Raw genomic sequence first — 22,857 nt, forward strand, 5'->3', positions numbered from 1 at the left:
CAAATTCTGTATCTCTCTTACCTGAATAGCTGCAAAACCAGAAACCTCTGCATTTGAAGTTGATGTAACTATGGATTGGTCATACATGAAATATTTGATGTTGTAGCATGAGAGCACCAAGTATCATGATATATCAGACAATATGCTCAGGGTCAGTAGGATATCAGGTGGCTAAAATTCTGCCAGAGGAGCTATGATGTGTGAATGTGTGGGATAGGGACGCTGGTGGCATAGTGTCCTGGGACAGGGCAGAGCCCTCTAAGCCCTCTAAGTTGGCATTGGTTAGGTGGACCACAACCCTTTGCCTACTCAGTATGACTATCAGAGGAGCAGGAATGAGTCGGTACAACACTTATTCAGCTGACGTTTTTATAGTATTTGTTTTTCTCCTATATTTGAGTAAGAGAGAATAATAAGTGTCACATGAAGACAGCTTCTCTGAGTTGGTTTACATTACTAAACTAAAGGTAGAATCTGGTAAACCAGTGATGTGAATGAGATAATGCAGATGAACCAGTGGGTTCAGTTTTAAGTTCAGTTCATCCTTCAAATGACTTGTGTGTTCTATTCTCAATTGTCTTACAGTTTATTAAAATGACTCTCACTGCCCTATCACCAGGAAGCTGCACTTTATTACACTTACTGATGCACATACCGTTGCTTTCCAGGTAGCAATGTTTATGCTGCAGTTGGGCAGTGCCACCTTCTTGTTAACAGAACCAGTGATCAGCGCAATGACAACAGGAGCAGCGACACATGTGGTGACTTCACAAGTGAAGTACTTGCTGGGAATGAAAATGCCATATATATCAGGACCACTAGGATTTTTTCATGTGAGTTCTGTAAATGAGATGGGTTATTTCATTAGCTAACATTTTCTTAACACACTATGTGGTGTTTTTTCTTTTTTCTTTTTTTTTTCTTTATATATATGTGCAGAATTAGTGATGCATGTGTGAATGAAGAAAAAGTAACACTAAAAACTTTTTTTTTCACTACTTCTGTTTGTAGAAACAGATTAGGAAAGCTTGATGAAGAGTTAGCAGGACTGGTCATATTTTGAAATTTAAAATATAAACATATTATAGTATCAATAATTCCTTTCATTAACATGAGCAATTACAGATTTTATACACTTACAGGGAGGGTTAACTTCTGCATGATCAGCTTCTGAGAGGGAACACTAAATATTTCAAATGTCATATTCTTCATATTTTGCTCAATGTAACACAACCATCATTGTGGTAAAAAGAAAGTGACTTGTGATTTGTGGATCTGTTATGCAAAAAGTTACCCTAGATATGTTACGTGTTACTTTATGACTTTTTTTTTTTCTTTTTTTTTTTTTCTTTTTTTTTTTTTCCGGAAGTACTTCAAGTATACAGCTTCAAGGTAGCTTTTATAAAGTGCATATAACCTTTTATATATTATCATGGTGTCTCCCTTTGGAAAGTAGACATTGATGGCTGAAAATTTTAAAGATTTCAATGCTGTATGATTTTACTGCACAAAAGATCTGAGGTTGATTCTTTAAGTTAACTTACTCTAGCAAACTGAGTTTAGGTGTTGTGAGTATAATATCTTGTCTGAAGAATTAGTAGTATTATAATAATATCTATCAAAATGATAATTTACTCATAGCAAAATTATATTTACTAGCTGAGTAGATATTTACTTTGAATTGATTGTAACTGATGATTTGGTTACCATCAGTTACCATCAGATGAGGGAGGAGGTGAGGTTTGTTTTAGTTAGCTACTAAATTAGGACACCTTATTTAAAAAGATTGACCACAGTTTCTTGCATTGCTCATCTCTTCATTTTCTCCTGTTAGTTTGGGAACTTGGTTAATTCAGATTATGTAGTTAAAAGAAAAAAAATATTCATTTCAGAATGTTGTTTTATAGTATTGTATACATTTGGTAACATTTTATTTAGATAATACATCAGTAAGTTTTTCTAGAGGAACTATTTATTAATGAGAATTAGGGACATATAATAAAGGCAAGTAAATATATCTTGTAAGAACATAAGTCAAAATGTCATAGTCATTTTTATGAGTAGTTGGTTGGCCTGTAAGACTATTACAAATGATTCACCATATATTAAAAAAAAAATGTTTATTCTTTAAAAGCCTTTTCATAAATACTTCTTAATATAAAATGAGAGCAGCTATTTTTTTTCTTTCTTTCTTTCTTTTTTTTTTTTTCCTCATGGTATTTCTGTGGTGACTCTACTTACATATAGGCATATTATCATCGTGTAGAGATGACTAGTGTTAAGTACCACAGCCAAGACATAATCAAAACATACATTATGAGCAATAATAAAGAACAGAAGTAACACAAGGAAATATTTCCACATTGGTGTGCTGATGATATCATAAGTGAGGTAATTCAAATGCTTTGAAAGAAATCTATTCCCTTATCCCTTATATTTTTTATATGTTTGAAACAAGGTCTTTATATGTGTTTGAAACAAGGTCTTTGCCCTTCATTTCACTTTCAAACCCCTTTGAGCATTTTCCAAGTAATTTTTTTAAGGTTTTCAATTGCTCTATAGAATCATGTAAAAACAAATCAACAACAACAACAACAAAACTCTGCAACTTAATAACAAATGACAAAGCCTTCATATATAGAAGGGACAATTTTACCATAAAAGTATTTTTAAATGCTTCTGGTATCTGTTTAGACTTATGGATTGCTTCAAAAAACTCTGGTATCTCAGTCAACAGCACTGAATTTGGCAGTGTGTTTCTGGACATGTTCTTTACTCCAAATTCATGAAACCCCAAAGACTGGTATTTTTGCATTTTATTTGTATTTTTTTCCTTTCTCCACTCCAGATCACCTCCCACTCACAAAGCCCATTGTTTTGCTTCAGGCAGCGTTTGGGTTGGCAAAGCAAGAATAAGAATGTTTAATAAAGTGTGATAGGAGAGTTGAAAGTAAAACAAGCCAGTGAAATATATTTTACAGTGAGTGAGATCACGAATAAATATGTAAAAATGAGCATTGTATATGGAGAACAAATCTACTACACTGGCATTGAGCCTATGGGATTGTTGTGTTTACACATAGCTTATGTAATTTATTACATTTAATTTTCTCTGTATATGATTTGTAACACTGCAATTGAGCTGCACATTGCAGTGTCAATAGAGATTTTACAAAATGGAATGGCAAGGTGAATGTGAGAAAGACAAATGGTGAGACAGCGCTACATGTGAAGTCTAAATTTCACAAGGGACAAGAAGAAAACTATCAACAAGTTTTACTTAGTATCTGAAAACAGAAGGACATATCTATATTTGCCTTTCATCCTTGTGTAGATATGTTTATCCTACCACAAGTTTGTGAGAAAATGCAGCACTACAAAGTGATCTCCTGTGATGTGACAAACCTTCTTTGGAAAAAACAGTCTTTTGTGGTTGTGTTGCAACTTGTTTACAAAATCTTGTGGTGCTGCAAGTTAGCCGAGAAAGCCTTCATGTCCTTTCATGTCCTGTTCAAGTCAGTCCTTTACCTCCTCTTTTTCATGTTTTTTTTTTTTTTTTGTGTTTTTTTTTTTTTTTTTCCCTCTGATTTTTTTTTTCTTACGTAATGTGCTGTATTTGTCAAAAAGAAACAAACATTTTTTAAAAAATGTAGTAGGGCGACATGCCCTTAAGTTGTATAAGGTGTTATAATTTGAATTTTTAATTTTTGAATTTTTGTTTATTGAATTTAATTCTTCATTTGTTTGCCTCAGCTTCCATTCTTGTTTTTGAAATAATCTTTTTTTTTGGCCTTTGACACTACTCTCCATAAGATCCTCATAGAGAATCTTTCTACACTATAGTGTCTAATGGCCAAAGTCTAGTTGGAGACCAGTATCTAGCAGTGTACCCCAGGAGTCAGTAGTGGGTCCAATTCTGTTTAACGTCTTTGTGAACAGTCTTGATGATGGGCACTCTCAGTTAATTCACAAATTACACCAAATTGGTAGGAGTGGCTGATTTACCAGAAGACTGTGATGCCATCCATGGGCACCTCAACAGGCTGAAGGGCGGGACTGACAGGAACCTCATGAAGTTCAACAAGGAGAGCGTCCCTCCACTTGGGGAGGAACAACCCCAGGCATCAGCACATGGTAGAGCCACCCATCTGGAAAGCAGCTCTGCAGAATTGGATCTGGGGGTCACAGTGGACACTGAGTTGAACATGAATGAGTGATGTGCCATTGCTGCTAAGAAGGCTAACAGTATTCTTTGCTGCATTAGGCAAAGTATCACCAGTATGGCAATAATGGTGATCTTTCTGTTATACTCAGTGCTGGCGTGGCAGCACTTGGAGTACTTTGTCCAGTTCTGGGCTGCCTAGTACAAGAGAGATCTGGACATTCTGGAAAGAGTCCAACATAGGGCCACCAAGAGACTGGAACATCTGTCCTATGAGGAGAGGCTGAGAGAGATGAAACTGTTCAATCTGGTGCCCAGTGTGAGGACAAGAAGGAATGAGCACAGACTTAGGTTTGTGCCTAAACGGCTTTACAATTAACAATTGTAAATTTACAATTTTACAATTAAGCTTTACAATATGAGTGATAGAGCACAGGCACAGACTGCCCAGAGGCTGTGGGGTCTCCTTCTTGGAGACCTTCAGAAGCCGTCTGGATGTGGTGCTGGGCACCCTGCTCTGGGTATCCCTGTTTGAGCAGGGGCAGGATCGAGTAGTCTGCAGACAGCCTCATCCATTCTGTTTAAGTTCTAGGAGTCTTGGCTATATATTTTTAGAAAAATAACAAATCTTATTTTTTATTCAATTTGTAAAGAAAGAAAAACATTCAAAATGTTTATGCACATTTCTTAGTAATTCTTCATTAGAATTATATTTATTCAGCCTTCTTTATATCTCAGTTTTTCTAGGCAAATTAAATTCAACACCGAAGCCAGAGATAACTAATGCTGGCAGAGCTCATTTTAAAAAGACCCACATCTCTTTGACTTTAACAATTAAGAATCAATCTATTTCTTCCCTTTTCTTACCTCCTTACCTTAGATCTAGCTCAGACTTTAATGGCTTCGTGGGCACAGCTTGCAATGTAGTTTTCCAGATTGCTTTCTTTGTCCTAATTAATCACAGCTCCTGCTTGGGCACTGAGCCAAGGTCTTCACTCTCTTAAAAGTGCATTTTTAGAAAATTATGGATACAAAGACTTATCCCAAGTCAGTCAAGACACAATCCACATTGTCTGATGACAGTAGGATAATATGTGGTTAAAATCTGTCATTTGATTACCATCCTTCAGACCTATGACATGTAGATCATTTTATTTAACAAGTTGATTTTAAAATGTTTTTATTCCAGATTCTGAGAAATGTTTGTGCTGGTTTATATTGTTTATCCTCAGTCAAAAGTTCAAGGCCAATGGGATGGTCTACATCTTCCCCTTTATGAGAAAAAATACATTTCTTCTCCAGTTTCTTCTTATTTTCCATAACAATTTTTAGAACTTTTTATTGTATCTTTTTCCCTTATAAATTATGAAAGACTTCATAGGAATGGCAAGAGGAAAAATCAGGAAGCTATTTGTAATTTACTCATTCTTCAAAATAAACGTTATGTCTTCAAGGAGAGACAGAATCAGAATGGGGAAAAAATGTCATCATATTGACTACTTTTCTGCTAGAACAGTACTCTTTCCTAAGATAATTTTTCTAGTCCTTTTTCCCATCTAACATAAATATCTGTATTTAAACTCCAAACCACCAAACCTTGTTAGCATTATACATTTGTTTGAAAACAGATTCTGTGGGGCTGAAAATTATTAAGTATATTTTGATAAAATTACAAATTCCACTTCCAGTTTATTTTAGTGATCTTTGTTGTTAGAAAAAGAAATACCTTTCATTTGTTTAATTAAATATCTGTCTCAATTGTTAGATTTTATTATCCTTTATGCTGTCTTTTTAAAGTAAGATACTTGTGAGGCATTCTAAATCTATAGCCTAGATTTTAACTTCTGTTCTCTATACAGTTTGCATTTCAGGCTACACAGCAGGAACCAAAACTTTAATGCAGAATTCCAGGGACTGAGCCTACCTTGTTTTTTTTTCCCCTGCAGCTTCATTAAGCATATGCATTATTTCCATTTTCATGCCTCTTTTTTTTCCTCTAGTGAGCTAGCCCGGCTAGCTCAGTCGGTAGAGCATGAGACTCTTAATCTCAGGGTCGTGGGTTCGTGCCCCACGTTGGGCGCCAAAAAGACTGTCGTGGTTTGACCCGGCCGGCAGCTAAACACCACGCAGCCGTTCGCTCACCCTCCCCCTCCCTCTCTGGGACGGGGGAGAGAAATGGAAAGTGAAGCCCGTGAGTTGAGATAAAGACAGTTTAATATGACAGGAAAATAATAATAACAAAAATAATAATAACAATAATAATAATAATAATACAATGGTGATAATAGGAAAATAATAATAATATGTACAAACAAGTGATGCACAGTGCAATTGCTCACCACCCGCTGACCGATGCCCAGCCTAACCGAGCAGTCCGGCCCTCTCCCCCCGGCTAGCCACCCCTATATATTGTTTAGCATGACATCAGATGGTATGGAATACCCCTTTGGCTAGTTTGGGTCACCTGTCCTGGGTCTGTCCCCTCCCAGCTCTTACTGCACCCCCAGCCTGCCTGTTGGCAGGACAGAGCAAAAAGCTGAGATGTCCTTGGCTTGGTATAAGCACTGCTCTGCAACAATTAAAACATCAGCATGTTATCAGCACTCTTCTCATCCTAAGCCAAAACACAGCATTCCACCAGCTACTAGGAAGAAAATTAATTCTGTTCTAACTGAAACCAGGACATCTATGCAATGGACTATTGCTTTCATTCATAAGGCCTGAAAATAATTTGTGATGGGGATATAATTATTCCTTTGTATATCATGATGGAAGTTTCCTCCAACTTTCTTCAGTCCTTTGTAACCATTCCATGGACTTGTGATTTTTTTCATTATTTTTTGTTAATCTGTTATCATACTGATTTATGCCTCATTTTCAGGAGCCTCAAATTCAGAGTAGAACTGAAATTACAGTTCACTGATAACTGTGTCCTCAATACTGGAGTGAAGGCAACTGCATTCTTCCAGGCCTGTTATTTACAATTTTGTATTCATCATAATATATCCCTTTTATTCATTCACAGTCATTCTATTCCTATTCCTTCTTTCTATTCCACAGGTTACTTATGTTTAGCATTATATTTCCTTTCTTCATCACAGATGCAATATTATTCTGACCACATTTTACATCACATTGCGCCACACCTTATACTTCAAGCAGCTGAGGCCTCTCATTTGCAGCTCTGTAGCTCTGCTCCAGTCTCCTCTTTTAGCACTTCATTCTGTCTCTCCCTTGCAGTACTGTAGCCATTCCCCAACACCCTGGAACCTGCTGTGTCAGGACTTTTAATCTTGTGGTCCAGTGTGCTTTGCACCCTTGCACCTGCAGATTCCCACACAGGGCTGTTTTTCCCACAGAAAAAAAGTTTCCACTGATGTGTGAATCATCCTTTCTCCCCCCAGCCTCTTTCTATCTCTTGCTTTGTGGCTTTTAACCTATAACTTCATGCTAGGGAAAGAAATAGAGCCCCATAGATAGCATTAGTCATTTAAATAGTTATTTAAATAGCCAACAATACACACACAAAGCATGACAACTAATTAGTATATGCAGCATCTGGACCTGATCAAAGTGTGTTCTATGGAGTGCTTTTAGTAGAATGGGCAAGAGCAACCAACACGGAGACTGAGTGCATCCTGATGAAACTATACAGTTACTCTAGAAACTGTACCCCCATGAGTGCTGAGAGGGGGCCCTGAGGAGGGCAATCATCTGGGAAGATTCCTCTTGCTTCTCTTCCCAGCCACTACTGCATTTATTCATTCTCTTTTTCTTCTTGCCCTCTCTCCTTTCTGTCTTTTTTTTTTTTTTTTTTTTTTTTTTTTTCTTAGAAGTTACTTTTACCATTGGAATTAATGGATGTCACAAGCTATGGACACCTAAAATAAATCTTTGTGCAAGCTTCTCTCAACATTTTTGTGCAACACTCATTTTTGTCATTGAATTTAATGAAGAGGAATAAGAAAAGGATAAGTATCAGATGTACTGGAATTTTCTAGCTTGCTTCTGCCAACCAATAGAAATGTATACATTTTTATATACAAACATTCACTACACTTTTTGAGTCTTTGAAAATTCATAGAATTTAGCAATGATAAGTTAGTGATTTTTTTCCTTGCAAAATGTTAAGTGGATGTTAGTGTGTCAGATGACTCAAATCCTGGAGTACTGATTCTGATCTCCTGGGTAATTCAAAGCATTTCAAGTTGTGTAGAACATGTCATAGCACTTGACCCAGAACAGTGTATTTTGTAAACTGATTCTAATTTGTTGTTCTTCTCAATCACTGTAGATTTATGCCTACATATTTGAAAATATCAGATCAGTTCAACTAGAGGCTTTACTTCTCTCCTTGCTGAGCATTGTGGTGCTTGTTCTTGTTAAGGAATTGAATGAGAAATTTCAGAGAAACATTAAAATTGTTCTTCCTATCGATCTAGTTTTGGTAAGTATGAAGCCAAATATCAGATGTTTTCCTTTACAGAGTTTTCAGTGGTTTAACTAATCTGCTAAAGTTTATTATGTTGTCTATAGTTACCCACAACCACACCTGCCACTTATTAAATGGATAGCTAATTTTCATGGCTGTATGTTAAATGTAAGAACAGGACACAGTTTGGCTAAATAATTAAGAAAGAAGTGACATACGTTCCCAATTTGTGTAATATTTTTCATGTGCTTACTACTTTTTACATAATTACAAGAATATGGAGCCTAGCATGTTAAAGTGTAAGAAGTTTGATGTAGAAAATGAAAAGTAACTGACACATTGTAACTCCAGGCAAGTCTTGTACTGGGTAGTTCTGGCTCAGATATTGCCTGTTATTTATCTGCAACAAATTTAAATACCTAAACTATTGCTTTCTGTAAGTTTACTTACAGATTTCCTTTCATATGGCATAGGCTAAATTGAAATTAGCTATTGCATTGTAAATCTCTACTTTAAGGATTAAGCTATGGTCAGATAACTAGCACCAGGACAGAAGTTTCTGTTTTTCTCTAGACATCTAAAAGATTTTTTTTATTTTTTTTTTTTAAAGTGAAAGATTATTTTCAGAGTGGATCATCACAATTACTCTCTTTAAAAAAAAAAAAAAATACAAAAGAATCCTTTCTCATGGGCAAAATGCTGGAAAATGAGGTTCTGGTCCCTGCTCTAAGATCTGTTTCTGTATTGTCTTTTAAACAATACCAGAAAATGCAGCAGACCAAGGATGATGGACTGGAGCTTGATCCTGTTCTTGTAGGATTTATGTGATCAGCTCACAGAAAGTACAAGAAACAAGTTGAACATCCTTGGGACCAAAATCTCCTCTCCCTCAGCAAGGTTTATACATGCTGGAACAGACATATAGGAGGCAAACACACCACCTCTTTTGTGCCGAAGTTGTCTCTGCCAGTCTGGATTAGATGCACTCAGACAACATCATCTGCCTCAGACCACTCAGGAATAGCTAAATTATGAATTACTTTAAGCTGTTGGCATGAATGGAAGTGGCCTGAGGCACATGCTGCACAGGGACAGTTTGATGCTGATTGTCAAGAGGCTTTCCAGAGACTTTTGCAGATTGCTTTTATTAACACAGAGCAGCCAAACTTCACTATAGACCTTCTTCAGACATATTTTCTAAACCCATTATTGCATCCAGATCTTAGATTCTTTTGCCTCACTTCCACATTTGCTGAAATTTTAGTAATAATACTTCCCTGTCATAGTTAATTGTAGTAAGGATAAATTCATGAACCCTGTCATGTGTTTAGCTATGGCAATAACAGGGACCATGTGAGAACCTGAAAGCAACAGAAACATAACGTCTTTCTCTGTATTGAATCAAACAGATAATTGCTACATCCGCTGCCTGCTACTATGCTGATATGGAATATGTCTATGGGCTAGAAGTTGTGGGACATATTCCCGAAGGGTAATGTGCTTTTTATTAGCTTCTGGCTTTTAAATATGTTTAGTTCTGCAAACATCTTGTGAAGAGGTCAAAGTAGTTTTCTGAAATAAGAAATGGCAAAAATCTATCATGTCCATTTCTGAACTCCTCAAATACTCTCTCACAGTTCAGTCCCACATTAAAAAGGTGTATTGGTATAGATATTATAATCAAATGCAAACTTTCTTGTACATTTTTGTAGTTATTTCAATACTTTATGGAGTAGGTACAGGATACCTGGTGATGTCTAATGGATATATAATAGAAAGGAGATCCTAAAGTCCTTTTGTGGAGTACAGAGGTGGTCTGGGGTGATTCAGTTCTTAACTGCAGCATTTCATAGCAACCCCCATTACAAAGTCTCCCTTAGATGGAGTACATTTCCATACCATCCATAACCTATGAAGATACTAAGTGCTTTAAAAGATTTAAATTGAACTTTTCAGGAAAGCCAAGTATGAAAAAAGAAAAAAGATATACAGTCGAATCTCTTCTATTTCTTATTACAAAATTAGTGAATTGGGGATTTTATGTCAGTGGAGAGAGAGATAATTTAAAGGGAGCTCTCCATAAATTCTCAAACCACAGTTTACAGATGGAATTCTCTATATAAAACTTTCATCTGCCACTACAGTTTTTCCCTGCGGTTCCCAATAGACAGTTATCTTACTAATCTAAAATATTGATAAATATCACCTTACAAGTATTTAAATGTTAACCAGGCATACAGAGACTGTTTCTCTGTTTCTCTTGTATTTTCATGAATTGCAAAATTGCAAAAAGGATTGCTTTTTTTTTTTTTTTTTTTTTTTTTTAAATTACAGGCTACCACCACCAAAGCTGCCGCCCATGAATGTCCTGTCTGAAGTAGTCACTGAAGCTTTTGGAGTAGCACTGGTTGGTTATGTAGCATCGCTAGCTCTAGCCCAAGGCTCTGCTAAAAAGTTTAAATACACTGTGGATGACAACCAGGTAAAGCTCTTTCTCCTCACTTAAGGAGACCTTAAGGTCAGTAAGCCTTGAAATTGCTTCACCATTTTGGAAAAGTGTTATATATGAATGCCCAGTAGGAAAGGATAAGTTTCATGTGGCATCCTGAGGCCTTCCAGTGATTACTGTAAAACCACAATCTAGTACAAATCAGCTCTGTTATAGCATAGTTGGTTGAGATATACCTTTTGGGAAAGTGCTTCCTTCAGGATAACCTCATAATGCTTCATTTGGTCCAGCCAGCAGCCAATTGAGGTGTTAACATGTTTTTCCAGTGTTTTAAGGCAAGACAGCTTCTCTTCTGGCAGCTGAGGTCTTAAAGACCAGCTAAGATTTTAAATCAGCTACTGATTAAAGAAACAAAGCAATTTTAAAAATAAACCAGGTACTTACAGCCCCAGGACATTTATAATATTTATCAGTTATAAAATAAGGGTTATGCAGAGTAGAAGTCCCATCTGAAATAAAGGTTTATTTATATAAAAGAAGCAGGGTGGGTTCAGAGAGCACTGCCAAATTTGCAGCTGTAAGAGCTTTCTGTGCAGAGTTCCATTCTGCAGCAGGCAAGCTGCAGATGAAAGTGGGGTGTTTGCTTCCTGCACTACCCCACTGCTGGTTATGGTGGACAGGTAACTTCAAGCCAAGTGGAAATCCATGGTAGGAAACACTCCATTTTAAATAAGGTCCTAACTACCAAATAGTGCTATGTGATGAAAATGCTGCCCACATTTTGCTGTTAAATGGTTTGAGATAAATGACATAAAGCTGGATGATGGTTTTGCATACAGGTGGTTTTGCAGCTGGAGACATTTGGTCATTCTATCTCAACAGGTCAGACTTGCTACATCAGTGAATGTGCTTTGCAGCTTCTGCTATTACTGGAAATGTACAGTGACAATGTTCTTGTTTACTCAGTTCTCTAAAAAAATGTTCAGAACGAATACTTTGTTTCATGAATTTCTATTGATGCTGCAGAACAGTGTTTCCCAGGTAGCAGGGGGAAAGCACTTTGAGCTGATATGCTGTAGTGTCTCAAGGACACTAAATGGAGCACAGCAACCTGTGTGTCTTTCTGCATGTTTGGAAAACTTGTAACTTATGCTACTTAATTACTGAAGTGGTGGGAACAATTTATATGTCTGCACAGAATAATGGAGCAAAGAGCAAACCCTTCATGAGAACAGTGTGGCAGCATAGTGGCAAAGATGCATTGCATTCAGGGGTCAGGCAGAGGGGGCTCTACATGGTGATACATTGATGTGCAAGGCTATCTTGTGTCCTTTAAAGTGGTGCTGTTTAAAGTGGTGCTGTCCTGTGCTGCGGAGACCAACATATGATCATGTGTTGTCCTGGCTGGATATAATACCATTTGTGTACTGAGCCTGTGTACTTCTAGCAGTACAGATGTCTTCTCTTACACATTCCCCTCCGGAGATGAAGCCTCGGGGTAGGAGGCTGATGCTGGGTAGCCAAGTTGGGGTGCTTTTGAACAGCTTTAAAAGCTGTTCATCTCAGGCTGCAGACACAAGGTAGTTTCCCCACTGCACTTTTTCTTCTGTAAGTCATTTTCCAGACATGTCTGCATTTTGATTGTGAATATACATCAAATGCATTTGTAATGAATTACAGTATACAGGTAGTGTTGCTGCCATACTTCACTTTCACTAAAGCATGCTATGAAAAAAAATAAAAAATAAAAAAGAAGAAGAAGAAAAAAAAGACAGTGGCTGTCTTCTTCCAGTAGAGTCATAAGCCAGAAAAAACTTGGACATTCTCCAGATCCCACTACTTGAGACTGCTGCCTGTTAAAAAGCAGATGTATATCACGATGTAAATACTTTTGCTGAATTTCATCTTCAAAACTTAGCACTATCATTTGTTTTGTGAACAAAACGTCTCTTCTGCTTTTGATGAATCTGGGTTCAGTGGCTTTCAAAATAGCTCTGTGTTGCAAGAAGATATATTATACTGGGAGATATTTTATCATGTATGTATGTGCTATTTTCCCTCAAAAAATATGCCCATCCTTTATCATTGCTAATATTTGCATAGGAGACTCCTTTGTTGGCTAGAAACATTGAAATGACAGAATAACAGGGGAAAAAAAACATATTCTTTTTAACAACTTTGCAGGAATTTTTGGCTCATGGTCTCAGCAACGTGATTCCTTCATTTTTCTTTTGCATACCAAGTGCAGCAGCAATGGGACGGACGGCACTTTTATATAGTACGGGTGCCAGAACACAGGTAAGAGGTTACAGTGCAGTCAGTAGGAGAAATAAGTCTACGATGCTGCTTACTGGAGCTTGCAGTTGTTGATCCATTGTACTCCTCTCTTCTCCCTTTTCCTCTATCCTGGAAAATTACTCTGCCCAGTCAATTTTAACAATCTGCATGGATCAGCAACCGTCTTACTAGAAAAGCTAATGGTTCCCCTTATGCATTTTTACCAGTTTAATTCAATAAAAACTCTTAAGTCTGGGGCAGTAAGGTGCCTTCAGTGCTTTGCTTTCATACTGCAGAAAACTATACAGAAGACTTTTTATTTTATTATTATTATTATTATTATTTATCTGTCAGCACTGTAACAAAAGTGCCCTCTAATGGTGTCTAAGGAATTTAATGGTTCAGGCTAAACTGTTGTTTTTTGTTGTTGTTTTAAATTCATTTGGTGCTCTTATATGATTTTCAAAATGAGAAAGTAATCTTAAGAGCTGCTCCTAGAGGAAGCAATGCTTCAACTTCTGCCTTGTGACATGGTGTACTTGTCCTGTCCCTCAGCATTCATTGAGACCACAGAGATGACATTTCATTTTTTCAGGACTTTTTTTTGGCTTTCTCTTTCTTATGGAAATGAAATCCAAAAGATTCTGTGGCAATAGCTTGGAAAAGAGGGAATTGTAATCAAAGAAAATGCTCACTGTGACCCTGTAATATTGTTACCTGTGCTTGTGAACAAGAAAGGCAACAAACTGCTCTTCTGAGACCTTGGCATATGATGGCACCATGTGGGCTACCCCAGCTGGGAAACCTTGAGCACTGCCTCTCCTTCCTTCCTCTGAAACTCAAACGTCCATCAGTGTCATCCTGCCACATAAATGTGTAACATGGAGTTTGTTGCAATTGTCCTTTTATAATGCTGGCCTTGCCTGTATAAAGGTCATTAATTACAAGGTAAATGTTAATGCTAAATGACTGACAAGCTTAAGCACAGTCTGTAGGCACTGATGTTTCTTGACTATATTGTGCAATTGTTTCTCAAGCAGACACCACAATACTGAGAAATGATACAAGGCTTTATTTCAAAACTCTGCATGTTAATTATGTGCTAATTAGCCAGCACACTTCTCTGAACGCAGTTAATCATAATGAATAATTTATCCAATAATCATCTTTGAAAGCATTTATATGCAAATAGTTTAGCTACCACTTTGGTATTATCTATTTCAAGTTTTTGCATTGGATTCAATCTCATGTCATGTGCCCTCGCCCTCACAGACATCCTCTTCTCTTACCTGCTCATACATGTATCTTTTGTTGGCAAAGTGCAGTTTTACTGAATTGTGGGAAGCTTTAGGGTAACCTGAAGGCCTATCTGGGTAATCTGTATGGGTTGAAGGCATATAGGACATCTGAGTTCTGGAAGATATAGGCAAAGGCCCCACTAGAACATCGTTCACAATATGAAATGGAAAAAGAAACGAACATGGTTTGAAGTCAAGGTAGGAAGTCCTAAAATAACAAGTGTTGACTTGCTTTATCCACAGGTTTCATAGTATTGCAGAGTCTGCATCCACAAATTGGACTGTGGTCATACACTAGGATTAGGAGAATACTTTATAAATAAGTATAAAGTATTTATAAGTGCATAAATAACAACATTCTCTCTCCTGCCTTCTTTGCCTTTGTTTTTGAAGACAACATATCTGCTCAAGACCTTTCTTCTGTGTCTGTCTAGGCAGAATGAATAAATTAGAATATCACTAATTGATTGCCATATCATAAGGAAATAAAAAAAGAAAGGAGCAACAGCTTGAGTTAAGTACACAGGGAGACATGAGAGAAATGTGAAGAGCTTTGCAGAGGCTATATGCATAGCCCTCTTTTCTCCAGACTACATTTTGCATTCAGTGATGTTGCATATTCTTCACTGACATATTTTCCAAGGAGATGACAGAAGTGAAGGACTGTATCATAGACTGAGAAGTGTCCTTCAAGTAGAATCAACACTTCTTTTTTTTTTTTTTTTTTTTTTTTTTTTTAGTTGGGAGGTGCGTTGCTTTTTTGAGAAGGCAGAGAAAGGGAAAAGCTCCGTGTGACTCTACCAGCAGATTTTGTGTCCCTTTTGCTGTAAACACTCTCTCTACCCTTCTTGATGGTATTTTTAAGTACACCATGGCTCTCTCTCCTAGTGTTTTAACAACTTGTCTGGTTTTGTTTTTAACAACTTGTCTCTTAAAATTAAACTTAATTATTTTAGTAAAGAAACATTTTATCAATATAAAAATAAAGTGAGCATCTGTCTACTTACCATCAAAATGTTCTGTGAATCTGGACTGTATTTTAATGAGACCAGAAGTTCTCTACTTTGTGCACAGTCAGAGTGGAGAAGGAGATTGTAGTTTTACTGTAGTTTTCCATCAGATTAGTACCATGAATACTGTGAAGTAACATAATTCCTAGGCCATATGTTTGTCTGGATTCATGTTACTTGCATTAATTATCATTATATATACATATAAATGTAATTTGTTGCTATGTTTTCTAAAATAAAGTGCATAGCTGCTATAGCACAAGGGTCATTGGTAGTTTCTGACTTAACCCAATAGCTTTCCAACAGCTTCCTTTCGGTGCCAATCCCAGTAAAAAAAGTTAGAAAACTTGTCCTGTGCAAAAATAATAATACAGTTCTTCATATATAATTTGTACTCAGTGTTATGACAGATCTGTGATTCACTGCAACATAGAATGCAATTGTTATAAATATGTTATGGAATGACACTGGATGCTGTAAAACATCTGAAATGAGATATTAATTACACACGTTTCATTTAAGAACTACATCGGTGGCATCATGGTCTCACTCTGACATAATGTTCTAACCCAGATATTGGTATCCCTTACTATGTTCTCACTGTAGTTGGCTGAAGATAATCACCCTAGATAGAAACTGAAACTACATGTTTCTGCAATCCATAGATACATTAATAGCTGACATATTCAACATCTCATTCTTGATTATGTCTACAACTTTTAATAATAAAACTTTTTTTTTTTTTTTTTTTTTTTTTTGATTGGGTGATTAGATTGGATTTTCTTTATTTATTTTAGGTGGCTTGCCTTATCTCCTCTGCATTAATTCTTGTGGTGATCTACACAGTTGGACCAATGCTATACTGGCTGCCTATGGTATGTTCCCTATCTTATTTTTTTTGCATCAAATATTTTCTAAAGACTTAATTTCTTTGAGGGAAAGAAATGTCGTATTACATCTGAAATAGCTCCCTTTAATTTCAATGAGAGAAAATAGCTAAAGGTGACTGTGTAGTATATGTAGATTTTACACATACATTGTTATATATATAAGCTATCACTTAAGCATATAATAAAACATTTCTCTTCTACTTACTTAAAGTACTACTTAAAGTCTCTTCCAACCCAAAGCATTCTATGATTCCATTAATTTTACTTAAAGATGTCAAAGATGCTGAATACAACCCCAAAATTATCTAGAATTTTGCTATGTTTGCATACAATTTTAAAACTTACTTCATGCTATTGTTTGCAATGTCAGATGAAGGCAGAACACTTTTCAAAAACATCCTTTTATAGCTTATTCTACTCATGCAAACCAGAGACGTCTGAAGATGCACAATATGTCTTTTTTCTTACTATACTCTTTTCCTCCCTTCATTTTTATATGGAATATATGTAAGTTTTGACTGTTTTCTTATAGAGTTTTCCATATTAGAAAAAGAAAAATGTTTCATATGTTGCTTTCTTGATATTTTATTACTTCTCTCCTATGCTTTTTCAGTCCTCTGTTCAACATTGCAAGTTGAATATTCTCCATCATTCTTGAGCTCCTGAAGATTTCTTCATCCTCTTTTTTTTTTTTTAATTAATTAATTATTTATTTTTATTTGGAGGACTATAAATTATCTTGTCTGCCACAAAATTAATGAATTTTATTTATTTTTTATTTTTGCATTAAACACTTTCTGCAGATAATTATGAAGGGAAATTTAATTTCTTCACTGTGGAGAAGTTTAGCGCTGATTTGCTTTGGAGTCCCCCAAATGAGTCAGAATGTAGTTGGTCTGATGATGCATGGAGAGTCTTGGAATGTCCTGAAGTTTTTGTCATTTTCTCATAGTCAAGTGCCCTCTAGAATGCCTTCAAGAAAGAAAAAGAATGTCTGTGATACTATTATATTTACATCAGAAGAATACTTGAAATGCTTGAACTTATCCCACTTTTGAAACACTAACTTCAGATTTTCAATAATTTGATTGCAATATTGATCACAGAGCTGGAGAAAGAACATTCATTTTCCCTACTAATTTCATAACAAGCTTTTGTTTTTCTTTCTCTCTCTCTCTTTTTTTTTTTTTTTTTTTTCAGTGTGTGCTAGCAAGCATTATCATTGTGGGCTTGAAAGGAATGTTAATGCAGTTCCGTGACTTAAAAAAATATTGGAATGTGGATAAAATAGACTGGGTAAGTGAAACTCAATCCTAGGAGTTTTTCTTGAGGGCCTTTAATAAATACTTGCTAAATAAACTTTAATAGTTCTATGGCCTTAGAATAGATAAGTGCAAGACATTATTATTAGGGTTTTTGTGTATTAATCAGCTAATTTTCTGTCTCAGAATAGCAGCATCTGAAATATCAGTGGTTTGTATTTAAAAATAATAATAATAAATTTTAGAAATTTTGGCAAGTGATAAAGAATCAAACCCGATTTAATGTTGAAAATGTATATACTGTCAGATCAGATCAATTAGATATGTATCTAATTTTGTAAGCCTACTCTAGCCAGTTAGCATGTTTTTGCTATTGGCAACATTTTTTATTATTTTGCTATTTTTTGTTATTGTCAAAAATTCCAGTACCTTTGTTCTCTTTGGATATGGAATGACCACACAAGACAAACAGAACTGGAAACACCAGAGATGCAGAAAGATGTATGTCCTAGGGTGCTGTAGGTAAATTGCCTTAACTCAGAGATTTTGCAAAGAAAATATGTATTTGATCATAATAAAAGATTCTGCAATATTAGAGATAAAATAGAGCAGAAAGAGCAGACAGGCAGGAAGAGGCATAGTAAGAAAATACAGTATAATGAAAAGTCTGAACAATCTGACATACCTTTGCACAGAATTCCCAGCAAATATTAAAGATGACTCCATGTAAAGAAGACTTCTAGATTTCTTTTCCAAGGGAACCTTTTGAACATATTGCCTAATTAGTGGAACCAAAACTTCTAACAGCTTTCTAGATCACATAAACACATATTGATATCCCATAATGATTCCAAAACTTCTGTTTATGCAGTTTCAGTTAGCAAATATTTATAAAGGTATTTTGGGCACATCCCCCTGTTCTGTGGTGGGAGGTACAGGTTTCTGGAGGTAATATTCAATTTTATTGAACTCTCCAGTGACTTAGTATTCTACAGGGGCAATGGTCATTCTATCCTGATTAAAATATAAATATTTTTATAAAGTACTGAATTTCAATATGGAAAATGGAATTGAGTAAACATCATCAAGTTTGACTATGTGAGGTTTCTCCTATTCCATGACAGAAGACTAGAGTTGATTATTATTATTATTATTAATAATAATATTAATATTATTGGTATAATCCAGAAGAAAAGGTCTGTCTTTCATGAAATCTTATATTCCTAGCAGCAAAATTCTGAAATTATTTTCTATCGCATGTACTGTATTTGGTCTTCAGCTTGACCCAGGCTGCTAGTGACCCAAATGATAAATGGTGTGGATCAAGAATTATTTCTGGGACAGTGGACTTAAGAAAATTGGTAGTTGTGGGAGGGATCTATAGCTTCCCTAACAATGCATTGAGAAAATAAGTGGTTAAGTTTTCCAGCACAATATTCTAGAAGCTCACTAGCCTTGATGCATCTTTATAGGCAGACTAGCCTGATTGATTTTTGCTTTTGTAGTTTTGGCAGAAAAGGATGGGTGAGTAGTTATTACATCTCTGACATCTGTCATTATTTTTAAGAGAGGTTATAGAGAGGGAGAGTTTGCTGGGTTTATCTTTTTGACTGAACGTACTTGAGCACCGATTTATCTTCAAGTAGTTGTACCATCAATCCTTAGCCTGACAGGGTAAATCATCCTGCTTTAAATAGCATAATCTAAAGCTCTAAACATGGATCTTATGTTGCTGCCTAGGCTAAGGAGCCCCACCAAGCCCAGTGATTTGAGAAATTACAATGGTGTTGATTTTGGCCTGAAAATATTCACCCAAGACCTGACAGCTTGTTGGAAACAAATCAGTTCCATTACCAGGTTATCCAGAGCATTTTGAAGAGAGAAACTCTTACAAAACATTTGGAAGTAATTAGCAGCTGTCCTTTCTGGAACTGATTCTTTGAAGGGTGTGTGTCATGTAACATAGAAGTCAGGTTTGTTATGCTCATGTGTCTGGCAAATGATAGTGCATGGAAACATAATGTTATAGTTTTTGTTACCTTGTTCCCTCACACTTAAGCTTCTCACTGAACACAGTTTGTTGAGTAGTGATTTATACATCATAATCCTTTCAAATGTAAAAGGTACAGCTTGAAATCTCTCCATTCAGCCACGGATTGCTTTCTCTCTCTCTTTTTTTTTTTTTTTTTTTTTTTTTAATCAGCTTTCAGGAATGTCCTGCTTTTAAATCCCACCCCTCAAATCACAATGAACTTATTTCCAGATAGAACATCACTGCTCTTGTTCCAGAGTCCTTTCCTGTCATTCACAACTTTCACATTAACTTTAAAGGTCTCTTGCTTCAATTAAGATCTTCTGTTAGCCCCAACACCTTTTCAGATTACTTCAATGATTTCAGATAAATAACTATTCTATTCCACTGATACGTGTTTTAAAATAACAGTATGTTTACATAACTATATAATTTACAGATTTTCTCCTCCCTCCATCTTTTGGTTGTTTCTAAGGTGTTGATCCCTGTGTTATCTGTGTTTTGTACGCTGACCTGAGAATGATTTGTCATGAATTTTTGCCTCTTTTTTTTCTTTTTTTATTGGCGGGGGGGGGGAGGCAAGGTGAGGTGGGGGAGGGAAAGTGGACTTTTTCTGTAGGGGTACCTCACTTTTCAGGTCATCAAGTTCAAGCATTGGTTTCTGTACCTTTCCCAGCAAGGGTAATTCCTTCTGTAGGCCTACTTGTTAACATATCTTCTCTTTTCTATTCACCAACTTGAGAGTGCACTTTCCTAGTATCAACAAAAAGGCCAGTAAAGTCCTTGTTAATTCTTTTTAGGGCTGAAAATCCCAGACGAGCTGCAGCTATTCTAACTAGTTAAAGACAGATAATGGACTGCTAAAGGAAAAATATTCATTTTGTTGTTAACATTTGGAAACAGAAATTATCAAATACACGGGAAATGTGTTTCAGAAGGTGAAAAATGACAATAGAATAAGGATTATTCTCATGAGTTAAACAGCTATATAAAAGGGATTTAGGGTATTGAACAGAGAAATAATATTTAAAGATAAAAAGTGTTAGAAATTGTACAAATGACTTGGCTAGGAAATGACCTCAGCTGAGACAGAGTTAAGTTGTGTGCCTGACTTGTAAAACAGAAAGAACAGCAACAATTTATGGTAAAAATTACACATTCCTTGCATGGTGCTGTGATGTGAGAGGTAGTTATGGATGAATGAATTGTAAGTGCACATTTATTAATATGTAAAAGATGTAATCAATGATACCAAGTCAACAATTAAAGTAGAGCCAACAAGGGAGGGCTTACTTTCAACAAGTGCCCTCCAGCATCTTGGCAGTGTCGGTTTTTAAGACACAAAGCCGCCACATTGTCTAACTATTTTGTCAAAATAGATTGGAGTAGGGGGTGCAGGGAAGGTCTTCCATGGGATTTTGGAGCCCATTGGTGTAATTTCATGCATTTTTAGAACATTTTATCTTCTTATCCTCATGTGGATAGCCTCATGATAACATTTTAGATTTGTTCAGGTATTCTTCATGGTGAAGCCCTGTTTCGTGAGAGATCTCAGAAGGCCTTGCTAATAATCAAATTTCCACAGAGTAACAAACAATCCAGCTCTTCTATGACAATAATTTAACACAAATACTTCTAGGTTATGAAGTCCTAGATTTTCTATCCCTCCTGCATTAGTGAACATGCTACTCTGTGTTACATTAATTTTGCTGCTGTTTGTCTAAGTGGAGTGGGAAGGGATTTACAAGTGCTTAATCCATTGACAGTGTGATTGCCATATAAGTTCTTTTTAAAAAATAATATTTATATCAGTCCATCTGTCTCCAGGCAGTCTGCAGAAACAAATACCCTCTCAACTCTTGAGTATGGAATGTTTGTGAAAACTGGTATTAAAAACGTACTGTATCATCTACTATTCATCAGTTCCTCTTGTATGACTGTAGTGGACTTGAGCACTCATGTTGAGTTTTGGTGCAGGGTACTCTGAGGAATGTATGCAGGCATCAGTCATTTGTCTGCAAAATAATAGAATCACAGAATCATCTAGGTTGGAAGAGACCTCCAAGATCACCTAGTCCAATCTCTGACCTAACACTAACCAGTCCTCCCTTAAACCATATCACTAAGCTCTACATCTAAATGTCTTTTAAAGACTTCCAGGGATGGTGACTCAACCACTTCCCTGGGCAGCCCATTCCAATGCCTCACAACCCTCTCAGTAAAGAAGTTCTTCCTAATATCCAACCTAAACCTCTCCTGGCACAACTTTAGTCCATTCCCCCTCATCCTGTCAACAGGCACGTGGGAGAACAGACCAACCCCCACCTCGCTACAGCCTCCTTTAAGGTACCTGTAGAGTGTGATAAGGTTGCCCCTGAGCCTCCTCTTCTCCAGGCTGAACAATCCCAGCTCCCTCAGCTGCTCCTCGTAAGACTTGTTCTCCAGACCCCTCACCAGCTTCTTTGTCCTTCTCTGGACATTCTTCAGCACCTCAATGTCCTTCGTGTAGTGAGGGGCCCAAAACTGAACACAGTACTCGAGGTGCGGCCTCACCAGAGCCGAGTGCAGGGGGACAATCACTTCCCTAGCCCTGCTGACCACACTGCTTCTTATACAAGCCAGGATGCTGTTGGCCTTCTTGGCCACCTGAGCACAATGCTGGCTCATATTCAGCCGACTATCCACCAATACTCCCAGGTCCTTCTCCGCCTGGCAGCTCTCCAACCACTCATCTCCCAGCCTGTAGCACTGCTTGGGGGTTGTTGTGCCCCAGGTGAAGGACCCGGCACTTGGCCTTGAACCTCATACAGTTGGCCTCAGCCCATTGGTCCAGCCTATCCAGATCCTCCTGCAGAGCCTTCCTACCCTCGAGCAGATCAACACATGCACCTAACTTGGTGTTGTCTGCAAACTTACTGAGGGTGCACTCGATCCCCTCATCCAGTTCATCAATAAAGGTATTAAAGAGATGTGGCCCTAATACTGAGCCCTGGGTGATGTTAGAGATGGATGTACTATGTATCCTTCCTGCAGTCTGAGCCTCCT

General features: G+C 36.7%; 1 protein-coding gene across 1 annotated transcript in view; it reads left to right on the plus strand.

Moving 5' to 3' along the window:
- The window catches only part of SLC26A7 (solute carrier family 26 member 7), a gene marked incomplete at both ends in the record, with an annotated part of 63,918 nt that overhangs the window by 22,385 nt on the left and 18,676 nt on the right, over positions 1-22,857 (plus strand). Inside the window, 7 exons of the mRNA XM_082755395.1 lie at positions 669-833; positions 8,457-8,609; positions 10,004-10,086; positions 10,929-11,076; positions 13,228-13,341; positions 16,426-16,503; positions 17,719-17,814. Coding sequence (XP_082611521.1) covers positions 669-833; positions 8,457-8,609; positions 10,004-10,086; positions 10,929-11,076; positions 13,228-13,341; positions 16,426-16,503; positions 17,719-17,814 — 837 coding nt within the window. The remainder of the gene's footprint in view (positions 1-668; positions 834-8,456; positions 8,610-10,003; positions 10,087-10,928; positions 11,077-13,227; positions 13,342-16,425; positions 16,504-17,718; positions 17,815-22,857) is intronic.

The sequence above is a fragment of the Aythya marila genome, assembly GCF_965140915.1.
Source record: "Aythya marila genome assembly, chromosome: 2".
Taxonomy (NCBI): domain Eukaryota; kingdom Metazoa; phylum Chordata; class Aves; order Anseriformes; family Anatidae; genus Aythya; species Aythya marila.